Source organism: Diuraphis noxia, unplaced genomic scaffold (genome assembly GCF_037042655.1).
Source record: "Diuraphis noxia isolate RWA-SAM2 unplaced genomic scaffold, SU_Dnox_SAM2 contig0008, whole genome shotgun sequence".
NCBI lineage: Eukaryota > Metazoa > Arthropoda > Insecta > Hemiptera > Aphididae > Diuraphis > Diuraphis noxia.
In genome coordinates this window covers 4,171,282-4,190,676 of record NW_028301718.1, presented here as the reverse complement: position 1 = coordinate 4,190,676, position 19,395 = coordinate 4,171,282, and the positions used below count along the sequence as shown (strand labels likewise).

The 19,395-nt window shown below is 24.8% G+C and overlaps 1 protein-coding gene across 2 annotated transcripts in view; it reads right to left on the bottom strand.

The window, feature by feature from the left end:
• The window catches only part of LOC107167979 (uncharacterized), a 31,268-nt gene extending 12,759 nt beyond the window's left edge, over nucleotides 1–18,509 (bottom strand). Inside the window, exons 1-14 of one of the 2 annotated variants that reach the window (XM_089230447.1) lie at nucleotides 18,059–18,509; nucleotides 17,671–17,953; nucleotides 17,492–17,605; nucleotides 17,127–17,210; nucleotides 16,842–17,044; nucleotides 16,583–16,751; nucleotides 16,318–16,496; nucleotides 10,572–10,812; nucleotides 10,305–10,514; nucleotides 9,676–9,861; nucleotides 4,908–5,081; nucleotides 4,702–4,837; nucleotides 4,444–4,638; nucleotides 4,134–4,377 (exon numbers count right to left, since the gene is read on the bottom strand). In XM_089230447.1, coding sequence (XP_089086573.1) covers nucleotides 4,134–4,377; nucleotides 4,444–4,638; nucleotides 4,702–4,837; nucleotides 4,908–5,081; nucleotides 9,676–9,861; nucleotides 10,305–10,514; nucleotides 10,572–10,812; nucleotides 16,318–16,496; nucleotides 16,583–16,751; nucleotides 16,842–17,044; nucleotides 17,127–17,210; nucleotides 17,492–17,605; nucleotides 17,671–17,953; nucleotides 18,059–18,066 — 2,426 coding nt within the window. In that variant the 5' untranslated portion in view covers nucleotides 18,067–18,509. Of the gene's footprint in view, nucleotides 1–4,133; nucleotides 4,378–4,443; nucleotides 4,639–4,701; nucleotides 4,838–4,907; nucleotides 5,082–9,675; nucleotides 9,862–10,304; nucleotides 10,515–10,571; nucleotides 10,813–16,317; nucleotides 16,497–16,582; nucleotides 16,752–16,841; nucleotides 17,045–17,126; nucleotides 17,211–17,491; nucleotides 17,606–17,670; nucleotides 17,954–18,058 lie in introns of those variants that run through there. The other variant, XM_089230448.1, reaches the window with a different exon arrangement.
• Nucleotides 18,510–19,395: the final 886 nt, after the last annotated feature.

Here is a 19,395-nt window from a genome sequence, read left to right as displayed (position 1 = left end):
ATAATATATACATGGATAGGACAGTGCTGCCCTATACTTAATACACACGGTATAATGTGACCGAAGAGAATATATGTTACCACACTGGTTACATGTGGTTACATTAGTGGTTTATGATAAAACTATGTTATCAACACAGAGTATAAACATAGATAACACTTTGCGAAATCAAAAAAAAAAACGAACAATTAAGAATTAGGTCAACATTTACTAAACTAATTCTTTTTAAAAACCAGTAATAACAAATTGACAAATGAATAAATGATAGTTTAATAACTATAGTCTATAATATAATTTTACTAATAAAAAATGAATTTATTTTTACTTTTTAAATTGTGACGTAATCACTTATTGTACAATGTAGGCTATAGAGATTTGAGGATTACACAAGACGTGTTAACCGGATATAACCATTGTGGTAACATATGAACACTTTGAGCACATACCAAACCACCTAATGTCCTATCCTTCGACCCTATAAGCTAATAGACGCGTCTTAATATCATATGCTTGCATAGGCACAATTATGTAGCCATCATGTTTAATGATATGACGTCACGTTTAGGCAAAACAATTTCGAGTTATTATTAATTTGTTTATTTTATTTGGTGTTGGTGACGTTGGTGTTCACTCGACACTCGTTCACAGGCTCACAGTGTTTGCCGTTTGGAACACATTGTTTACTGTCGTATTGTATGTCTCGAGTCTGTCCCTTGTCGTCGATAATTATTTTTCACATTCCAGCTTTCATAGTTTCAAACTGCTTTCTTTGAAACTTGAAAGTATTGTGTTTTGAAATATTTGATAAATGATCATGGTTTTATTATAATGATAGTTAAAGTATGATTGTTGAAAAGCTTAGTTTTTGGTTGCATTATTTTACTTTTGATATTCATATGATATATAATATATATAATTATTAATTTTATACTAAAAAAAAAGTAACTTATTTTTAACTAAGTTAAGTTACTTTTATTTTCTAATTAACTTGTAACTTTTGCAAGTTAAAAAAAATAGAAGTAACTTTTAACTTTAAACTTAACTTACTTTTTAATTTTTCTATATTAACTTGTCTTAACGAGTTTAAAAAAATAGTTAACTTGCCCAGCCTTGCTATTTTATGATTTCAAGTGTATATTAATCTGAGAGTTTACAATGAGGTAACAATATACTAGTTCTAAATATATCATTTAGGTAAATTTAATTTAATAATTATATTTTAATTAATAAATAACTCGTAAAATAGGAGAAAAACCGAGATACACAGATAGATAGATAAATAGTAATTAGTGTTATAGTAAGGAAATAAGAAATTAAGAATTAAAATGTGTAAGTTAGCCATTAATCGATCATATTTTATTGGAATATTATTTAAAGTCCGGCCGCCGGCCGGCGTTATTGCCCAAACGTGACGTCACACGCTACATGATGTTGGCGTCAAGATATTTACCGTATGCCGCGTCTATTAGCTTATATGGTCGAAGGTCCAATCCATGTATATATTATCTATGTGTTATGTCGTTATGTGTAGTTGTGGTCAGCTGAAGTACAGAATACAAGTATAGTTTTATATAATCTATGATAGAAGCTAAGCGTCAAGACAGCAATTTTATTCTTATCAGTATCACAGCTGTACGATCATCACAAACCCATAATAATTTTCATTTTATCATTAATTAATCATTTAAAATTTTAATGTTTTTTGAAGTGTTCAGTCTTCAGTGTTCAGTGTACCATGTACCATACCAGGGGCGTAATTAAGGGGTAGTGAGGGGATAGATCCCCTCAAAACTTTTGTTCTACTGCTGACATTTTATATTTGGTTGGGTAGGTTACTGTATGAGGCTTACAGATTTTGCTAAAATCATAAAATCTCCCCCCCCCACAAAAAAACCAAATTCCTAATTACGCCTCTGTATCATACTACTACCTACCCGCATTCAAGTGATGAATAATTACAAGTTTTTAATTAGTTTTGGTTGACTCCAAGCTAAGGATTAAAAGATTTTGATAAAAAACACCTAAATAAGATATTTATTTCAATAAATTAATTGTTGTTTAACTATTAAAAAGTATAAATAATACATTTTATTTTAAAAAAAGAAAGTGTTTTTTAATTTTTAATCAATATTTAAACAATTAAATATAACATTGAAATAATTAGATATAAACTAATAGTTATTTAAGTCTTAGATCATACTATTAATAGGTTAAAAATTGTTATATTTAGTCTCAATATAGTACATAATACACTAACTTATTTATGTACCTAATTTTAGTTAGCATAATATGTAAAATATAAAGACTAAATATGACAACAATTTTCAATCTAATAATAGTATGATACATATAGTCTAGTCTCGATAACTCAATTTTTTTTTGTCTTTAGGAAATTCCTATACACTTAGTGCAATATTTGTCGTGATAAGTCAAATGTAAAACTAGTTGGCATAAATAACTCAAAGTTATATCTTAAATTTTATTATTAGAATCAAACATTTGTTTTAAAAAAATAGAATTGTTCAGGAGGGGTAGTAGGATTAAAAACAGTAAAGAAAGAGTTAAAATTTTTTGAGGATCAAATATGACTGCCATAGATAAAATTAAACCACTATTATATTACCTAATAAATACATATTATATAGGAAATGAGTTTTAAAATGCAATATTTTAATTGTAACTGTAGTTTATAAATATACATATAATGATAATATCTAACTCAAATTAGTTAAGTATCTTTAAAAAATTCAAGTTATGTAACTCAAAAAATATATGTCAAATTAATTTTTACTTCCCTTGAAATTTGAGATATCAAGACTTGACAGTATGTCAATATTAACATGATAAAATAACAAATTATTATTTTAATTTTTTTATTTAAATTATAGTTATTAGGGGTTTGTGATAAGCGAAGCAAACTGTTGTGATGGAGTCTCATACTAATCTGGCAAGGTCTACGAGTCAAAATTCAATTTCTCATCTCTTATAACAGTAATAACATTTCACACTAAAGACACCATGCTTGTAACCTTCACTGACGATACAACCTTTATCTCAATAAATGTCGACCTAATCAGAGCCTCTGACGCATTCCAAACACCTTAATGAATTCTAAAACTGGTTCAACCTGCAGAGAGTTAAAATACATCCGAACAAATTAGCAACACTATTCACTCGAAATCTTGAAGTCCAGCTAGACAACAATTAACTTACATAATTTAATCCAAATACAAAATAAATAATAGGGGAAAAAATAAACAACAGCTTAGAAATATGTAATAGATTCATTGAACCCACCCATTCATCATGTTGTCCAGTCCTGTATACTTTTATCTCCTCCAAATTACCTATTGTAAACATTTTTATTGCAGATTGAATATAATATATTTTTATTTTTATTTGTAATATGTGATTAAGATTAACAACATTTTTTATAAAACATGAACATCCTTCAGTTTCTAAACTCCAAGAAGTAAATTTTGTGTAGTATGTAATGTTCTGATTCACATATCACATAAGAAACAATTTTGGATTTTGTACTACATTAATAGGGCACGTTGGGCAACCTTCACGTTTTAGGGCATTGTTAGAATGCAACTTTTCTTCTACTTTTCCAATTTATTGCTAAGCAAGTTTTAAATACGTTGTCATGTTAGTACAGATTAAAAGATAAAAGTTTTGAGTGAATTTTTTTCAATTTTATTGTAATTTTATCATTTATACAACTATTTTAGCAATATTCAAAACTCGAGAGTTTCTACCAGAAAGTTCATATCATTTATAATAATGGTCATATAGCAGGGGTGATGACCCAAGGCACGGGTCTAAAAGAGGCATGTTAATCAAATTTTAATGGCACGCAAAAAATTAAAATAGTGAAAAATTATGATATTCCTATGTAAAATTGATTATGCTACTATAATATTATTATATTTATCATGTTCTATTAAGTGTTTATAAACTTTGGGTACATGAAAAATTGTTAAAACCTTAAAATTGTAATAATTTGGCATTAGACCCAAAAAAGGTTTCACCATCCCTACCATAAAAAATTGTTGGGTATACATTTAAATAAAAATAAAAATGGTAAGTTATTGTAAATATAAGCCATACACAATAAATGAAATAGTTACCTCCTTAAATCACCAAGAATGACTAATGCTACTTGATGTGACTTAGCAGCAATTAAGTCAACCAAACATTTGTTAACTGACCAGTTAATACAGGCTTTTCTAAAATGATGAAAAACATTGATGAATTCATGGTTTTGACCGTTTGCAGTATGGCCATTTTCCAAAAATACATCAATACCACCATAATTCTTCAAATTCCATGTTAGTATTATAACTTCCATATAATTGTGGTTCTCTTTAATTTCTAAAATAAATAATAAATAACATTTATTGATTCAAATAAGTTTGATAACATTTTTTTTAGTCTTACTTGAAAATAACATTGCATCATCAGGAATATTAGTTGTATTACAAGATTTGTTGAATTGAATAGGAGTATTTATTTTATTTGCAACTAATTTTGGTATTTCTCCAAAGTAAGTTAAATATTGATTGAAAATACAATAAAAAAAAATTTGAAACACATATTGTTTTACAAGAGGAACTTCATGGAAATCAGATAAAACTGCAATAAATAAAAAAGTTTTTAGTTTAAAGATGAACAATTGTAGTACTATAATTGATGTACCTGAGATTAATAGAAGTTGTATTTCAATATTATTTGCTAATGAGTTGTGATCATTAATATTATTTTTTTTTTTCTTTGTGAAACATAAAATTAATTTTAATAATACAATTAACAAGCCACGCTCAATAACAAACACCTAAAAAATAATTAGTGATATTAATAGATACTGCAAAGAAAAATCATAAATAGTAATTAATAATCAATACTTTAGATGATTTAAGTAAATTTAATATAATATCTATTCCTCCAGTCTGAATAAAATGTTGTTGAAGATGATTATGTTCAAGCATCACTGATATTTTGTATAAAGCACATTTAATAGTTTGATGACTCGAACATTCATTAGATATTAAATCTATCATGTCATGTAAATCCTTTTTCTAAAAACATAAACAATTATAAATCATATTCATTTTCTTATAATTGAATATTAGGGCAGCTTCACACCAAAAAATAGCGAGTAAGTGGGTATCGCACTGCTATACATTAGGGGGTGGGGTGGACCTCTGACTAGGGTAGGTTAAATTTGAATGCAATGATAGGTATCATTGTATACGAAAAACGATTCTGAACGGAGACAGTTTATCTGTCTAGGATATATTATAGATTATTAAAAATTTTCAAATATTAGATTTATAAAGAAAATTTTTTATGAATTTCTATCTTAAAATAATTTGCGAATTTTCGTGATTTTTACGTATGTCGTCAAAATTAAAATTTGAATGATGGTAAAAAAAATTGTGACTATGTATTTCTTTTATTTTTCAACTGCTTTTGTAAAAATATGTTAGGAGCCTTGTATTAAATTTTCAAATCTTAGATCTAAGAAGAAAAATTTTTATGAATTTCTAGCTTAAAATAATATGCGAATTTTCGTGATTTTTACATATGTTGTCAAAATTCAAACCTTGAATGCTTATAAAAAAAAATTGTGACTATTTATTTTTCAACTGCTATTGTAAAAACATGTTAGGAGCCTTTTATTAAATTTTCAAATCTTAGATCTAAAAAGAAAAACTTTTATGAATTTCTATCTAAGATAATTTGAACACTGTCGTAATTTTTACGTATTTAATCAAAATTTAAACTTTAAATGCTTATAAAAAAAAATCTTGCCTATGTATTTTTAATATTTTTTAACTGCTATCGTTACAATATGTTAGAAGCCTTGTATTCAATTTTCAAGCTTTTCTACCGAACACATACATTTTTATCGACATTTATAGAAAAAAAACCAAAAAGACGGTAAGTCGTGGATGTTGCTCTGCTGTACAGTAGGTTACTGTAATGGATGGGATTAAATTTGAATGCAATGATAGGTATCATTGTATACGAAAAACGATTCTGAACGGAGATGATTTGTCATTCTAGGATATATTATATTTAAATATTGTCATATATTCTATTTTGAAACAAATATTTTATTTTTCAATTAAGACGCATTTTGCATAAGGCATGGTTAATCAATTAATGTAGTTATCATGTAGTTATCATAATTCATAATACCTTATATATGCGAATACCTGGTTTGAAGATAAATCGTTATCATTACGCGATTTCATAAAAATTTAAAACTTGAACGCTCAAAACATTTTTCCTATAATGACGCTTCAAATTTTCTCTATAGCTATTTGAAGCAAAACTTGTGGAAAACTTGGTGTTAAATTTTATAACCTTAGATATAAATACAAACAATATTATGAATTTTGAACTACAAAATAATTTGCAAATATTCATGGTTTTGACGAATTTTTGTCAATATTTGAAATTCAAATGCTAATAAAAATTTAATTTGAATTTCCGGTGGAAATTTTTTTGTGATAAAGATTGACAAATTTGTAAGAAATTTTGTATTAAATTTTCAAATATTAGATTTAAAAAGAAAATTTTTTATGAATTTCTAACTTATAATAAGTTGCGAATTTACGTGATTTTTACGTGTGTTGTCAAAATTAAAATTTAAATGCTTGTAAAAAAAAAAAATGTGACTATACATTTCTTGTATTTTTCAACTGATATTGTAAAAATATTTTAGGAGCCTTGTATTAAATTTTCAAATCTTAGGTATAAAAGGAAAATTTTTTATGAATTTCTAGAATAAAATAATTTACGAATTTTCGTGATTCTTACGATGTTGTCAAAATTAAAATTTGAATGCATGTAAAAACAAAATGTTGCTATATATTTCTTTTATTTTTCAACTGCAATTGTAAAAATATATTATGAGCCTTGTATTAAATTCTCAAATCTTAGAATTAAAAAGAAAAACTTTTATGAATTTCTATCTAAGATAATTTGAACATTGCCGTAATTTTTACGTATTTAGTCAAAATTTGAATTTTAAATGCTTATAAAAAAAATTTGTGACTACGCATTTCTTTTATTATTCAACTGCTATTGTAAAAATATTATAGGAGCCTTGTATTAAATTTTCAAATCTTAGATCAAAAAAGAAAAATTTTTATGAATTTCTATCTAAGATAATTTGAACATTGCCGTAATTTTTACGTATTAAGTCAATATTTGAACTTCAAATGCTAATAAAAAAAATTGTGCCTATGTATTTTTATAATTTTTTGATTACTATAAGAATAACTTATGAGGAACTTTGTATTCAATTTTCAAGTATTATGATAGGGTCAAAAAATTTTATCGACCCTTCCAAAAAAATTTTCAGAAATATTGAAAATTTCAGTTGTCTATAAATATCTCAAAAAAAGTCAAAATATTTTGAAAATTAAATCATGTAAAGAAAATGCCAATCTTAATAACTGGTAAAATTTTCAAGTATCTAGGACTCATACTTTTTGAATAATAACAAATATTTAAAATCGTTTCAGGATAAATCGTTATCGTTACGCTATTTCGTAAAAATTTAAAATTCAAACGCAATTAAAATTTTTCCTATAAAGACGCTTCGAGTTTTCTCTATAGCTACTTGAAGGAAAACTTATGGAGAACTTAGTGTTGTATTTTTAATCCTTAGTTATAAACGCAAACAATTTTATGATTTTTCAACTTCAAAATTACTTGCAAATTTTCGCGTTTTTGACAGATTTCGTAAAATTTTGAACTATAAAAGCTTATTAAAAAAAATTGTGACTTACGATTTTTAATTTTTTTTAGCTACAATAAGAAAAACTCATAAGGAACCTTGTATTAAATTTTCAAGTTTTTTTGGTTGTCCAACATTTTTTTACCGACACTTCAAAAAAAAATTCTCAAAAAAAGTGTAAATTTCAGTGGTCTATAAATAACTCAAAAAAAGTCAAACATTTTTGAAAATTAAACTGTATATAGAGAACACTAACATAAACATTTGGTGAAAATTTCAAGTATTTAAAGTGATTATTTTTTGAATTACAACCATATAAAAAAATCGATTTGGTCGAAAACTGATTTTGCGTAAAAATTCCCGTTTTTCTGTCATTTTTTTTTTGTTTTTCTCGATTTTTTTGAAAACTGTTGGAAAATGTTTACTTTTGACCTCTATAATACACCAAAGATCTTCAATTTTACATCGGAAACCATTCCCAAAGTTTGAAATCGAAGCATTACTTCGACTAGTTATGCTGTACACAGACACACAAAAAAAAAAAAAAAAAAAACACACATCATTGTAAAATCAATACATTCATCACTTCGTTCAGAATCTAAAACACATATCATTGTAAAATTAATACATTCATCACTTCGTTCAGAATCTAAAAAGTTGAAAAATTAAAATGTCAGTAAACAGCTCAAAACAATATTTCAATATTAATTCAATATTTTGAAAATTTTATCAAATATATAAAATATCTATATTAACATTCAGTGAAAATTTCAAGTATATGCGGACTGCGGTCATTTGTTTTAGAGTTACACCAAAATAAAGAAATTGCTAAAAGTGAAAATCCAATGTTGTAAAAATTTAAATTTCAAATGCTCATAAAAATTTAATTTGAATTTCCGGTGGACTTTTTATTTGTGATAAAGATTGAAAAACTTTTAAGGAATCTTGTATTAAATTTTCAAATCTTAGATTTAAAAAGAAAATTTTTTATGAATTTCTAGCTTAAAATAATTTGTGAATTCTTGTGATTTTTACATATTTTGTCAAAATTCAAACTTTGAATGCTTATAAAAAAAAAATTGTGACTATGAGTTTTTTATTTTTCAACTGCTATTGTAACAATATGTTAAGAGCTTTGTATTAAATTTTCAAGCTTTACTGCCTAACAAATATATTTTTGTCGATATTATTTAAAAGAAACTAATAATGATCAAAAACTGCAAATACCTATGAATAGTTCAACTTAAATCGAACATTTTTGAAAATTGCATGGTGGATAGAATATACTTATATAAACAATAAACATTCGTTAAAAATTTTATGTATCTATGGTCATTTGTTATAAAGTTACATCAAAAACCAAAATAAATTTTGTCGAAAACTGATAGTGCGTAAAATTTCCCGTATTTTCCTTAATTTTTAGTTTGTTTTTCTCGATTATTTAGAAAAGTATTAAGAATTTTTTACTTTTGACCCCCCAAAGTACCAACTAGATTCACTTTCTGATCGAACGAGGTACTTAAGTCAAAAATTGAAGCATTTTTACTGCCCCAAAACGTGATGACAGGCACAAAAAAAAAATCATGGTAAAATCAATACATTCATCGCTCCACTCAGATTCTAAAATTAAATTAAATTAAAATATATTATGAAAGTTATTGTAATAGTGCCAAATACTAAGTCTATTTTGGAAATTTCCAAGTGATCAATTATTTTACGATTATTAATATTCGTTCATGTACTTGGGTTACATGTAGCTGTCACGATTTTGCAACAAATTTATAGAGTTGAAAGGAAAATAATACATTATGATTATTTGATAAACTTACAAGGCTTACAGCAAGTTTACTCTACCAGTCACCACTGTATAATTTATTTAATAAATTAAAAATAAGAAAACATTCATATATATTACGTACATTATATTCACCAATAGGTTTGTCTACTTGGTCATTTACTTCATCAATTTCTATTAAAAAAATATCATTAGGCAGTTTAATGTTTTTATTTAGAGATGTTTTAAAAATCCATGTAATTCTATTATTTGCTTCAAACCGAGTGTTTTTGTCTTTGCTGAACATCATTGCAACTGCCGAATGAAGTATCTAAAAATCAAATTAATTATTTAAATATATTATGATAAATTATGATTTTTAAATGTATAAACTAATACAAATAATAAAGTAAAATATTTCAAAATTATATATTGTGATAGTATATTGTTTGATTTATTCGTTACATTTGGAAGATACTTAGAAAACACACTGCCCTAATAATAAACAGGTTATCAATAATTTTAAGAAAAAAAATTATACTTTGAATTAGTTTTCTTTTGTCTCAGTTAAATTAATGTAATCAATAACATAAATAGATAAATTCACTTCTCATACCAAACTGCATATCAAAAGGTCTAGATTTCAATTGAAAAAATACAAAAAAATTATTTACCTAACCTTTTATATATATTAATACTTATATAAAATATACATTACAATAAAACTAGCACGGAGGGCTAGTATTACAATACAATTATAAATTAATAACATACCACTAATTTTGAAATATTGAGTTTCTTTGCTTGATCAGGATCAAACAAATTCAAAACAATTTGACCGAATGTAGATATTTGGTTAGCATAACAATATAATACTGGAAAGATTGGAGCCAAATTATTTAAAAAATATTTCCATTGATTATCATTTATTATGTTTTTATTTTTTATCATCTGTTCTATAATTTCTGATGCTGATTGACATATCTAAATACAATATATTTATTTTAACAATCAATAGTTTAAAAAATAAAATTAACATACCTGTTGGTTTGAATTATTACAGCCGAAACATATAATTTCATTCAACACATTAGTAGATAATACATTGTTTATTAACCGGTTAATTTTATTCGATTCAAAATTTAAATAAAAAAATATTTTCTTCAATGTATTATTAAGTGCTAAGTATGTGTGTAATACAATATCTACAGATTTAAAAGAAAGCAAATTTAGTAAAATATTGCTGTATTCTTTTTGAATATCTGTTGTTTCTGTTAACTTTCTAAAGAAAATAATAAAAGCAATATTAGGACAATTGTAAAAACTAATATTTGAATAGGTAGCTAATTAAAAATTGTATTATGAGGTAAATTTATTTCTAAAATAAGTAACTTAATTTTAAGTTTAAATAATTATTACTTTTAAATAAAATATTTTATTATTAAATCCCGGTAATTTACTATTACCTATAATACATTTTGAATAACAAGGTTATTTAAATAATTAATTTATCTAAATATTCGTGATTCTGTTTGAGAATAGACAATTAAAAAGTAATATAAGTAGTGAAATTGTCGCCAAACAATACCTTAAAAAATGTAAACAATAAGTTGTTGTGTGAATCCATAAAAAATAATGTTTTTAATTAAAAATGAAATCTAAATGTATTTTTAGTTTTAATAATTTTCATTCTTTTAGATTCTGAAACAAAGTGATGTATGTTTTGGTTTAACAATAATGTATATTTTTTGAGCAGTAAAATGCTTCAATTTTCAATTTAGGGTGGTTTGAAGTAGAAAATTGAATCTAAAGATATAAGTACATTAAAAATAATTAGGGTAAAAAAATATGTGTAGGAAAAATAGATATTTTTACTTGAAATCAGTTTTTTAAAATATTTATAACAATATTTGAAACTTTATCAAAAATACAAAAATATGAAAACAGTTTTGAAGTTATTTTTAATATTAAATATTGAGAATCATTATAAAATTCTTTTATTGAAAATGAAAAAAAATTATAGGTTAAGATCAAATGATTTTTGTTATTTATAATATAGTTTTAATAGAAACTTGAAACATTTCACATCATTTTTTGAAATTTTGCAGTTATTTACTGTTATATTTTTAACTAGTCGTAGTTGTTAATACTAAATTACTTAAAACTCATTGACTATTGCCTATTATCTACTTTGTTATGCAACTTAAATATATCTTAACTATATGTAGTAGAGTATATGAATCCCAGATGAAAAGTCTGGAGACAAAATATGTATGGACGAAAGTCCATTTAGGAAATAGTTTGACAAGAAGTCCGAAAATACAAAATATTTTAATTAAATTTTAGATTCTGAAAGAAGTGATGAATGTATTGATTTTACAATGATGTGTGTGTTTTTTTTTTTGTGTGTGTCTGTGTACAGCATAACTAGTCAAAATAATGCTTCAATTTCAAACTTTGGAGGTGGTTTCCGATGTAAAAGTGAATATCCTTGGTGCATTATACAGGTCAAAAGTAAACATTTTTCAACAGTTTTCAAAAAAATCGAGAAAAAAAAAAGTCGTAGATGTCGCTCTGCTGTACTGTAGGTTACTGTAATGGATGGGATTAAATTTGAATGCAATGATAGGTATCATTGTATACGAAAAACGATTCTGAACGGAGATGATTTGTCAGTATAGGATATATTATATTTAAATATTGTCATATATTCTATTTTGAAACAAATATATTATTTTTCAATTAAGACGCATTTTGCATATGGCATGGTTAATCAATTTTTCCAAAAACATTGCATGTAGTTATCATAATTCATAATACTTTATATTATCAATTATCATAGATATACATATACCTGGCTTGAGGATAAATCGTTATCATTACGCGATTTCATAAAAATTTAAAACTCAAACGCTCAAAACATTTTTCCTATAATGACGCTTCAAATTTTCTCTATAGCTATTTGAAGCAAAACTTGTGGAAAACTTGGTGTTAAATTTTATAACCTTAGATATAAATACAAACAATATTATGAGTTTTGAACTACAAAATAATTTGCAAATATTCATGGTTTTGACAAATTTTTGTCAATATTTGAAATTCAAATGCTAATAAAAATTTAATTTGAATTGCCGGTGGACATTTTTTTTGTGATTAAGATTGATAAAATTTGTAAGGAATCTTGTATTAAATTTTCAAATCTTAGATTTAAAAAGAAAATTTTTTATGAATTTCTAGCTTATAATAATTTGCAAATTTTCGTGATTTTTACGTATGTTGTCAAAATTTAAATTTAAATGCTTGTAAAAAAAAAATGTGACTATACATTTCTTTTATTTTTCAATTGCTATTGCAAAACTATATTATGAGCCTTGTATTAAATTCTCAAATCTTAGAATTAAAAAGAAAAACTTTTATGAATTTTGATCTAAAAAAATGCTTATAAAAAAAATCGTGCTTACGTATTTTCAATATTTTTTAACTACTATTGTTACAATGTATTAGAAGCCTTCTATTACATTTTCAAGCTTTTCTACCGAAAAAGTAATTTTTTGTCGATATTTATAGAAAAAAAAACTAAAAAAGTTTAAAAATTAAAATGTCAGTCAACAGCTCAAAACAAATCTAAATATTTTGAAAATTTTATCAAATATATAAAATACCTATATTAACATTCATTGAAAATTTCAAGTATCTGCGGTCATTTATTTAGAGTTACACCAAAATAAGGAAATCGCTAAAATTTAAAATCCAATATTGTAAAAATTTAAATTTCAAATGCTCATAAAAATTTAATTTGAATTTCCGGTGGAATTTATATTTGTGATAAAGATTGAAAAACTTGTAAGGAATCTTACATAATAAAAGTTTTTCTTTTTAATTCTAAGATTTGAGAATTTAATACAAGGCTCATAATATAGTTTTGCCAGTTTCACCAAATGCTTATATAAGTATATTCTATCCACCATGCAATTTTCAAAAATATTCGACTTAAGTTGAACTATTCATAGGCATTTCAAATTTTCGATAATTATTAATTTTTTCTAAAATTAATATCGATAAAAATGTATTTGTTCGGCAGAAAAGCTTGAAAATTTAATACAAGGCTCTTAACATATAGTTACAATAGCAGTTGAAAAATAAAAGAAATTCATAGTCACAATTTTTTTTTATATGCATTCAAAGTTTGAATTTTGACAAAATACGTAAAAATCACGAAAATTCAAAAATTATTTTAAGCTAGAAATTCATAAAAAAATTTCTTTTAAAATCTAAGATTTCAAGATTTAATACAAGATTCCTTACAAGTTTTTCAATCTTTATCACAAATATAAATTCCACAGGAAATTCAAATTAAATTTTTACAATATTGGATTTTAAATTTTAGCGATTTCCTTATTTTGGTGTAACTCTAAATAAATGACCGCAGATACTTGAAATTTTCAATGAATGTTAATATAGGTATTTTATATATTTGATAAAATTTTCAAAATATTTAGATTTGTTTTGAGCTGTTGACTGACATTTTAATTTTTCAACTTTTTTAGTTTTTTTTTCTATAAATATCGACAAAAAATTATTTTTTCGGTAGAAAAGCTTGAAAATGTAATAGAAGGCTTCTAATACATTGTAACAATAGTAGTTAAAAAATATTGAAAATACGTAAGCACGATTTTTTTTATAAGCATTTTTTTAGATCAAAATTCATAAAAGTTTTTCTTTTTAATTCTAAGATTTGAGCATTTAATACAAGGCTCATAATATAGTTTTGCAATAGCAATTGAAAAATAAAAGAAATGTATAGTCACATTTTTTTTTTACAAGCATTTAAATTTAAATTTTGACAACATACGTAAAAATCACGAAAATTTGCAAATTATTATAAGCTAGAAATTCATAAAAAATTTTCTTTTTAAATCTAAGATTTGAAAATTTAATACAAGATTCCTTACAATTTTATCAATCTTAATCACAAAAAAAATGTCCACCGGCAATTCAAATTAAATTTTTATTAGCATTTGAATTTCAAATATTGACAAAAATTTGTCAAAACCATGAATATTTGCAAATTATTTTGTAGTTCAAAACTCATAATATTGTTTGTATTTATATTTAAGGTTATACAATTTAACACCAAGTTTTCCATAAGTTTTGCTTCAAATAGCTATAGAGAAAATTTAAAGCGTCATTATAGGAAAAATGTTTTGAGCGTTTGAGTTTTAAATTTTTATGAAATCGCGTAATGATAAAGATTTATCCTCAAACGAGTCAAACGAATTTAAATATTATTTGTTATACTTCAAAAATTATAAGTCGTAGATACTTAGATCGGAAATTGAAAAATTGAAATTTTGTTCAATAATTGTACCACAGATTGTAACACATCTATAATTAGACGAGATGATTATATTGTGATTACGAAATGTTTTCATGGATAATAGAGAAGAATTTGTTTGAAAATTGAATACAAACTTCCTCATGAGTTATTCTTATAGTGATTAAAAAATTATAATAATACATAAGCACAATTTTTTTTATAAGCGTTTATAGTTCAAATTTTTACGAAATCTGTCGAAAATGCGAAAATTTGCAAGTAATTTAATACAATATAAATATAATATATTTTTACAATAGCTGTTGAAAAATAAAAGAAATGTATAACCACAATTTTTTTTTTACATGCATTCGAATTTTTATTTTGACAACATACGTAAAAATCTCGAAAATTCGTAAATTATTTTATTCTAGAAATTCATAAAAAATTTTCCTTTTATATCTAAGATTTGAAAATTTAATACAAAGCTCCTAAATATTTTTACTATAGCAGTTGAAAAATAAAAGAAATGATGCATACTCACATTTTTTTGTTTTACAAGCATTTAAATTTTAATTTTGACAACATACTTAAAAATTATTTTAAGCTAGAAATTCATAAAAAATTGTCTTTTTAAATCTAAGATTTGAAAATTTTTAATGATCTATAATATACCCTAGTCAGATAAACCATCTCCGTTCAGAATCGTTTTTCGTATACAATGATACCTATTATCACTGCATTCAAATTTAACCTACCCTAGTCAGAGGTCCACCCCACCCCCTAATTTAAAAAAAAAAACAGCAGAGCAAAACCCACTTACCCGCTTTTTATTGATAATTCTATAATTTATTTGTAAGTGTATAGGTATTATGTATAAATAATTTTAATACTTTAATATTTTTTAGTACTTGTAACTTTTGAGCTGTAATAGTTATATATTAAAAGCTAATAATAATAATATAATAATAACTAAAAAAAAAATTAATTTGGTAATTTGAATTTAATATAATTGTGGACTATTAGGTAAACAAATACATAAAAATAATTAGCAACCATGAATCGACAATAGAAGAATTTTTAAGTCGTACAGGTCATTGTTTAAGAGTTGGTACATATTTTATATTCAATTTTTATTATTATTGTAGAGTGACTGGATGTTTATATTCAACATTTCTTAAACATAACTTATTTTAAATGATTATTATTGAAATTGGTTGTGATTGATTGGGTTTGAATAGTAAATTTTAACTAAACGTAAGTATAAAGAATAGTCATCAAATTCAAACATAATATATTAATATAGTAAATAATAATATCAATCATAAATACACTTTTAAATGAATATTAATTATATATGAAATACCTACATAATAATATAATTAAAAATGAAAATTTTGTGTTTTTGGACATTTTGTTCAACTTTTTTTAAAATTAACTTTTTGACAGATTACTATAGTGTATGCTACTTACCCATATCTAAAAGTGTTTGTAATAAATTTATCAATCAAATTAAACTGTTTAAGGAAAGATATAATAGGTAATGAACTTCTAAATAAATTTGCAAACTGTTTTATATCTAAATTGGAAGTGGATGATAAAATATAAGCATCATTGACCTTTTTAATAATCTGTTGTTCTAACAGTTCTTCCTAAAATAAGAAAATTATATTTTAGTTACTATACAACATAATAAAGCGAGGTTCTATTTTAAAAAACCAATTAAATTACAACTCACATTAATACATTTTTGATACAGTTGGTGGTACAATTCAGGATAAAGATGAATCCAATATGGTTGTTTAAGTATGTCACAAATAATTATTTTAAATTGCTCATTAGGCGAACCATGTTTTAATATTTCCTTGGCAATAATTAAAAACTTAAGTGAAGATAGAGGTTCATTTCTAAAAAAATTTTTTGGTAAATATAAAATTAATAGTTTTTTTTTTTTTTAAATTAACGGTGCATATTTTTATTTTAACGTTAAAACTTACAATCGTATATTTTTTATTGTATGATCAGCAAATATTAATTCTATGTACAACTTAACATTACAGCTATTAGATATGGATGATAAAAGATGCATGCTGGACATAAACAAAGAAAAAGCTCCTTCACTATTAAAGCTAATATGTTTTAATAGTATAGGCATCAGTAAAACACAAAATTTAGCAATACCCCAGCGTGAAACTTCATCCTAAAATTATGTGGCATGATTAAAAAAATATTATTAATCCAAAAATGTCTATATAACTATTATAAATCTATAAAATACTAACAAGAGTTTTAGATTCACTATTAGTTTCTCCTATTGATATATGAGAACTAGAATCGTAATTGGAATTAATAATTTCATTGTTGTCCTGAAATAAAATAATAAAATCTTCCATAATAAAATTGTAAAACAATATAAAATATAGATATTTTTTTAAAAGGAACATATTTATATATTTATTGTACTTAAATAATTTACAAAGAATTTAAACTCATTATCAGAATAAAATATTTAGGCAAACAAAATCTTTTAAAGGAATCCCAAACATAATCTATAATAATTTAAAGTCATTTTATGTTATAGATATTAAACATTTTTATTTGATTGAATATAGATCTCACTGACTAATCAAAAATCAAATATACTTACACATAAACCAATAGTACATTCATGGTGTCTTTTTATTAATTTTTCTACCAAATACATTAAACATTCCAGTATCAACTCTTTTTCTTTGTTTTCATTTAGCCATTTAAATAATTTCTATAATCGTAATTGAAAATTTCTAAAATTAATATTGAGAAATCAAAAATCTTAATTTAAATTACCTGAATAATAAACGGGCGCTGTAAAAATATTTCTGTTTGAAATTCACATAAAATTTTATTTTTGAGAATATAACAAATTTCGAAAATAGATGTTTCGTTTAAAGAAAAATTATTTTCAAACAATAACCATTGTCTATCTTTACATAATTCAAGAACCACAGGAAAATACCAATCCATATCATTTGTGTGGTCACAAGAAAAATCTGAGAGTACGTCTAAATTGCTGGATACATCTTCATAATCTTCTGTATCAACTATTAAACCACCATCACAGGACCATTCCCTGATAATAAAAAAAAATAATTTTTAAACAATTAAATACAATATAAGTGATAAAATAGGTATATTGTAATGTAGGTATTAAATTATTTTGATTGAATATTCTTACGTGGACATTTTGAAGCTTATTAAATCAAAAACTCAATTACTTTCAATGATTCAATATAAATTTATAAAATAGAAAACATAATTAGCACTACTACAATAAAATAAACACTTATACATAATACATTCAAAAATTGTGAATTATATTAAAATAAATAATTAGGATAATTTAATTAAAATTTCTTCACTAAAACCAATTACATAGTCAACAGAGTATAGAGAGCCTACAGTGTATAGCCTAACCTACGTCCTACATGATTCATGATTCATGATACAGATATTATTTTATATTCAAATATTAAAAAATGTTGTATACAACTTTAGAGTTTAAATAATATCATACTAAATATGTTAAAGACAAGAACTTATTACTTTTAAATTAATACTTAATAGTTATTAGACATTAGTTTTATAAGATATTTTGAATTGTTTTTGTTCTTTACTAGACAGTATCAGTTGACTCTATTAGTATTGTGGTGATTACGACGTGTTATCACCACTTACGCTAGCGCGTCCGTTTATTATTGTCGTTACCATTTTGTTCCTAACATTGAATTATTTGTACTTGTATTTTTTGTCTATGTTCCTTGTATTATTCACTGCGTGAATTATTTTAACTTATTTTATTTGTATATTTATGCTCTTTGTAACGTCGTCCGTGACGATTTTTCATACGCGTTCCTCCCACCGCGCGCAAGGCGCGATAACTTTTTCGCCGTTACGGGCTCGAAGCCACCATCGCTCGCCGTAACGAGTCTCTCCGTTTTTTGCCACCGAAACGCAAACACGTCCGCGATCTACCTAAATTGCACATCGCCTTTACCCTCACGACTTGTGAAGCTACCCGATCATAACGCGCGTGTCGCAGTTTAGATTATATAAAACTAGTGTACGTATCGTGTCGATCAATAAAACTATTTATTCGAAATATTTTAAACTTGTCGTTGTTCATATACTTATTAATTAAAACCTTCTGATTTCCGTTCTAAAAAATAGTGGTCGTTAGGTGTGACAGTCCGATCACGCCCACGAGCACCACAGTATCATTAGTATCACTTTATATCAGATATACCTCATATCTACAATAATTTATACCGCGGATTACTTCCTCAGAATCACGGTTTAAGATAGAATGGTTAAGCGACGAGGTCTGATATTTCGGTGAACGGCCACCTAGATCCCCGTCCAAATAGATCCCCATGATCTAAATGACACTAAGGGATCTAATTGACAGGGGATCTAAATAACCATAGGGAACTAATTGACAATATACTAGCCGGGGATCTAAACACAGAACAATATAGAAGCGACACTCTGCAATCCCCACCTGCTTGGTGGTCG